The sequence below is a fragment of the Lethenteron reissneri genome, unplaced genomic scaffold, assembly GCF_015708825.2.
Source record: "Lethenteron reissneri isolate LAM-NWPU_2019-01 unplaced genomic scaffold, ASM1570882v1 scaffold_448, whole genome shotgun sequence".
In the NCBI taxonomy this organism is placed as follows: domain Eukaryota; kingdom Metazoa; phylum Chordata; class Hyperoartia; order Petromyzontiformes; family Petromyzontidae; genus Lethenteron; species Lethenteron reissneri.
In genome coordinates, this window is record NW_026891970.1 from 42,501 (window position 1) to 48,463 (window position 5,963).

General features: G+C 52.4%; 1 protein-coding gene across 1 annotated transcript in view; it reads right to left on the reverse strand.

Moving 5' to 3' along the window:
• The window catches only part of LOC133339857 (zinc finger E-box-binding homeobox 2-like), a 29,759-nt gene extending 23,796 nt beyond the window's left edge, over window positions 1-5,963 (reverse strand). The window contains exons 1-5 of the mRNA XM_061547988.1: window positions 5,942-5,963; window positions 4,685-4,960; window positions 3,117-3,295; window positions 1,714-1,813; window positions 1-1,020 (exon numbers count right to left, since the gene is read on the reverse strand). The exon at window positions 1-1,020 is cut by the window's left edge and continues 287 nt beyond it. Coding sequence (XP_061403972.1) covers window positions 1-1,020; window positions 1,714-1,813; window positions 3,117-3,295; window positions 4,685-4,960; window positions 5,942-5,963 — 1,597 coding nt within the window. The remainder of the gene's footprint in view (window positions 1,021-1,713; window positions 1,814-3,116; window positions 3,296-4,684; window positions 4,961-5,941) is intronic.

The window sequence follows — 5,963 nt, forward strand, 5'->3', positions numbered from 1 at the left end:
TCGCGTAAGTCAAGTCCAACGGCTCCTCTTGGCGCTCAACGCCACTCGAATCGTGGAACTCGACAAAGCCCGTCTCTCCGAGCCTCGCCGTGCTCAACTTTGGCACCGACAAGTCGAGCGGCCGGGCCTGGTCTCGACCGCGGCGAGGACCGTCCGCCACGCCGGCGGGCTGCCCGCTCTCCGCGTGACCTGCCGCCGAGTCGGATCGGGCACCCGTCGGCGAGCCCGCCAGGTGCCGCTCCGGACTTCCCTCCGTGCCGTGGCCGGCGTGCCCAGCCGATGCCGGGCCGAGCTCGCGGGAGGGAGAGCCGGACGCACGGTGCTCCGGCGCTCTGCCCGCCGCGTTGAATTTCTCCTCCAGCCACTTGGAGAAAACGTCTCTGGGGAGGTTCATGGCCAACGACATCTTCATCGACTCCTCGGGACTCGCCTCGACACTTCCGGCAAGGCAGTACGACTTCAGGGAAGCCGACTGGTCTCCGAGTCCGGTAGCGCCGCTCCCTTTCAACCCCTTTCCGGCCGACGACTTCGACTTCTTTCGTTGAGCCGGAGACGGAGGCTGCGGCGCTGCCGGTTGAGGCGACGCGTCGATCTCGTCGTTCACCTTGCAGAGGTAGCGCTCGTGTTGGCGCAGAGGTACTGCGCTCGGAAACGGTTCGTGGCGATAGCGGCACGCGTGGCGAGCCGCCCCTTCCACGTCGGAAGAACGCTCGTGCAGATCCGGCTCTTTGGTCTTGATCTTGCCGGCGGGACGACCCGTGGCCTCCGGTCCACTGATCCGCAGGAAGTCCTCGTTGTCATCGTGACCTGAGCTCTGGGTGGCTTTGGGAGACGTGGCGACGGCCCATTCCATCTTGCCGGCGTCAGCCGTCGAGGCAGCGGCAACTGGAGATGTCGCCTCCCGCGCCGCGCCGTCCGCCGTGACGGAGCCCACGCACTTGTTGGCTCTCTTGTGCGAGCTGTACGAGCCCGAGTGAGAGAAGCGCTTCTTGCAAATTGGGCACCCGTACGACTTCTCCCCTGGAAATTACAAACAAACACAGCCACGATGGAGGTTTCTGGGTTACATCGCGTCAGTGTGAACGACGCGTCGTCAAAAACCGACACGGCCGGTTCGTAAAGTTTGCGACGCGAAACACAACGTGCCGATTCATTACACGAGCTCAGCACGCCGGCGTGCTGGAGAGCAAACCCACGACATTTGCAATTCAAGTGCGGCGACGTTTTCGCCAGTAACTACAACCAGCGTCATCAGGTGGGCAGCCAGAATTGTGGACGATATCGGTCGCGAAAGTCGTCGTGTCAAAGCAAAACATTATAAACGCATCATCCAAAGTGCCGCGTGACGCGGTGAATGCGGCCTGCGCTGTAGACACACGCGCAGGAAGGAAATCACAGATTTGAAGCTTTCGTGACTGCAAGGATTCATATTCTTAGGTTTTTTCGGTAAAGTCACCGTGTAGGTCAAACATCAAAATTAATGAAAATAAAATAAAATAAAAATCACGACGTTTCGGAAGCAACACAAGTCTCCGTCATCAGGTGGGACCGTCACAGCCGGATTAGCTGCATCAAGTCGTGATTTTAATTTTATTTTATTTTCATTAATTTTGATGTTTTACCTACGTGACTTTACCGAAAAAACCTAAGAATATGAAGGAAATCACGTCGGTGGGTGCGTTCTGCCAAACGTCGCAATTGTTCCACACTCACCGCTGTGGATGCGGAAGTGTTCCTTGAGGTGGTGTTTGCTCTTGAAGTCTCTCCCACACTCTGTGCACTTGTGGCTCGCGGCAGCGGGAGGCTGACCCTTCTGCGCAAAGATGGAACAGAGGTGCGAAGTGAGAATCAGAATAATAAAACAATTTTACCGGAGAGAATCAGATGAGCTATGAAGCTCTTCAGCATGGGCGTTGGGTAGGGGCGAGTAAGCGCGACTCCGCAAGCAGCTCAACGACGCGTCGCGACTTCTATTCCCCCGCACACATTCAGACAGACACATTCAAACAGACACATTCAGACAGACACATTCAGACAGACACATTCAGACAGACACATTCAGACAGACACATTCAGACGGACGCATTCAGACGGACGCATTCAGACAGACGCATTCAGACAGACGCATTCAGACAGACACATTCAGACAGACACATTCAGACAGACACATTCAGACAGACACATTCAGACGGACGCATTCAGACAGACACATTCAGACAGACACATTCAGACAGACACATTCAGACAGACACATTCAGACACATTCAGACAGACGCATTCAGACAGACACATTCAGACAGACACATTCAGACAGACACATTCAGACAGACGCATTCAGACAGACACATTCAGACAGACACATTCAGACAGACACATTCAGACAGACGCATTCAGACAGACACATTCAGACAGACACATTCAGACAGACACATTCAGACAGAAGCATTCAGACAGACACATTCAGACGGACGCATTCAGACAGATGCATTCAGACGGACGCATTCAGACGGACGCATTCAGACGGACACATTCAGACAGACGCATTCAGACATACGCATTCAGACAGACGCATTCAGACGGACGCATTCAGACGGACACATTCAGACAGACGCATTCAGACAGACGCATTCAGACAGACGCATTCAGACAGACACATTCAGACAGATGCAATCAGACGGACGCATTCAGACAGACACATTCAGACAGACACATTCAGACAGACGCATTCAGACAGACACATTCAGACAGACACATTCAGACAGACACATTCAGACAGACGCATTCAGACAGACACATTCAGACAGACACATTCAGACAGACACATTCAGACAGAAGCATTCAGACAGACACATTCAGACGGACGCATTCAGACAGATGCATTCAGACGGACGCATTCAGACGGACGCATTCAGACGGACACATTCAGACAGACGCATTCAGACATACGCATTCAGACAGACGCATTCAGACGGACGCATTCAGACGGACGCATTCAGACAGACGCATTCAGACAGACGCATTCAGACAGACGCATTCAGACAGACACATTCAGACAAATGCATTCAGACGGACGCATTCAGACGTGCGACGATGCCGGCAAACGGGGGGTCAGTCACCTGGCCCGCCCGGGGAGGTCGCGGTGATGTGTGGAGATCCGCGAGGGCCCCCTCGTGCCGGCGGCGAACGTGCTTCCGCAGCGAGCCCCGACGCTTGTAGCCGCGGCCGCAGTGAGGGCACGACAGCAGCGGCGGCGGCGGCAGCGGCGGCGCGGCAAACGAGCCGTGAGTCCTCGGGCCTAGCGGGGAGGCACGGAGCGAGGGGGCCGCTGGTGGTGCGTGAAGAGACGACGCAATCCCACCGATGTGACGGACCGCTGTCGAGTTTGGTGGTCCGTGTTGTTCACGTCGTCTGTCGTGAAAATTCGGTCACGGTTCCTACGATCGCTGTTTCATTGCTTTTATGGCCAAGCGTGGTGGTGTTTTCTTTTAGACGCTGTCGCCTCGACAGACCTGTTCTTCACCTGAGGACGGCTGCTTGTGTTGTGGCCGAAACGTCGTGAGAATTATTTTATTATGTTTTATTTTTATTATTTTATTACTTCCCTTCTACGTGACTTTACCGAAAGAACCAAGAAGATTTTATGGCTTTGTTTTGGTGATTTTCGAAAAGTGTTTTTGGTTTGGCCGTGTTTTGTTTGTTGTAGAACGGAGTTAGACTGATGGCCTTAATCTAAGTTGCACGCCTCCCTCTCATTCCGCTTCTCACTCTGCGAATGCGTCGCTTAACGGAGATGCCACCGCCTGCGTTGGCAAATACGCAATTGCCGGGTGTCTTGCGATGCCGCTGCCACAAGCGTGGCACGCCCGGCTCTGGTTGGCCCACCCCGAACCGCTGAACGTAACGATCGCTTGGTGAAATTAGCCGCAATCCAGAATAACGTTTGGCCACGTGGCCCAGGGGTAGAGAAAGTCGCTCGCAATCGGGAGGCTGCGAGTTCAAATCGTCATTTGGGGATGGGAAGTTGATTCAGCCCGTCACCGCTTTGGTCTCTCACGCCATGGGAATGTGAAATTCCCACCAGTGGCAATGAATCGGTACCCAGTGAGACGATCACAGCTGCCTCAATGCTCGCTGGAGCAGAACATATACTCTGTGGATTTAGTTCTTGTTGTTAAGTCGACAAATGCTACAAACGTGTTTTTTTTTTTATTTAAAGCTTCCGTGACTGCAGGGATTCATCTTCTTGGTTCATTCGGTAAAGTCGTCACGTAGAATGGAAGTAATAAAATAATAAAAATATAACATAATATAATAATTCTCACGACGTTTCCGCCACAACGCAAGCAGCCGTCCTCAGGTGAAAACCAGGTCTGTCGAGAAGACAGAAGACAGGTCTGTCAAGAAGACAGAAGATAGAGTCTGTCTTCTCGTCAGACCTGTTCTCCACCTGAGGACGGCTGCTTGCGTTGTGGCCGAAACGTCGTGAGAATTATTTTATTTTATTATGTTTTATTAATATTATTTTATTATTTCCCTTCTACGTGACTTTACCGAAAGAACTAAGGTGTTTTTTTTTCCCTTTCATTTTAAACACAACGCTAACAACTACGCTGTAAAGTCTGAGCACGTGCGCTCTTACCGCCACCGCCACCACCACCACCACCGCCACCACCACCGCCATCACCACCGCCACCACCACCACGGCGAGTGGCCCCACTGCCCGGCACATCGCACTCCGCCAATGTCCCGTCCTGCGCACTGCCCAGCGCCTCGGCAGTCTTGTCCACGCCGGGATTGACACCGGTCCCCTCTAAGTTCGTCTCGTCATCCTCCGCCGCCGCCGCCGCCTCCACCTCGTCTTTCTCCTCCTCTTCGTCCACCTCCTCGATGATCTGCAGCCTCTCCTCGTCGTCCTCATCCGGGTCGCGGTCTCGCATCGCCGCGCTCGCGTAGCTCGCCACTGCGACCGAGCAGAGCGGCGCGTCAGCGCGTTTGCCGACGGTTTTACCTTCAAGGGTGTCACTCAAAGGAAACAACCAGGAGGACAACTGTGGTGAACATTGCTTCACGCTCGCTTCTAAAGATCCATTGCTTTGTTATTTCGATGTAAAGCTTTCGTGACTGCAGGGATTCATCTTCTTGGTTCTTTCGGTAAAGTCACGTAGAAGAGAAATAAAAATTATATTATCATATTATTTTATTATTTTATTATATGATATTATTATATTATATTATTATATAATAATATTATTATATTATTATATTATTTTATTATATTATTTTATTATGTTTTATTTGTATTATTTTATTACTTCCCTTCTACGTGACTTTACCGAAAGAACCAAGAAGATACTTTATTATTATTAATATATTCTCCCCCCTCCCGCCCCCTCCATTCCCAGTGTGTGGTCTAGCACATCTGACACGAACATCATTTTTGTTCACCTACGTGACTTTACCGAAAAAAAACTAAGAGTATGAATCCTTGCAGTCACGAAAGCTTCAAATCTAGAACATCATCACATCGACAGCGAGGATGACCGGGCGAGACTGACGCCACGTGCTTTGCCAAGGCCAGGTTTGTTTTTCTCCCACCGTCCCACTAATGGCTTAGGTCTGTGAATAAACTTTTACATTGCGCGCAGAGGTCACAAACGTGGTTTTGATTCCTTACCCGTACCTGGCCGCACCAGGGTCGCAATTGGGTACCCGTACCCGGCCGGGTACAGGTACCCGTTCCCTACCTGTACCCGTACCCTACCCGAAATGAGTGACAAACGGTTACTCACCAGTGACTCACGGCCGACCCGTATCCGTACCCGGCCGCACCAGGGTCGCAAACGGCTACCCGTACCTGGCTGGGTACGGGTAGCCGGCTATCGGGTAGGGTACGGGTATCGGGTACCCGGTTGCGACCTCTGGTTGCGGGGGATCTGTGTGCCTATGAGGAAGTGTTCCTGCAT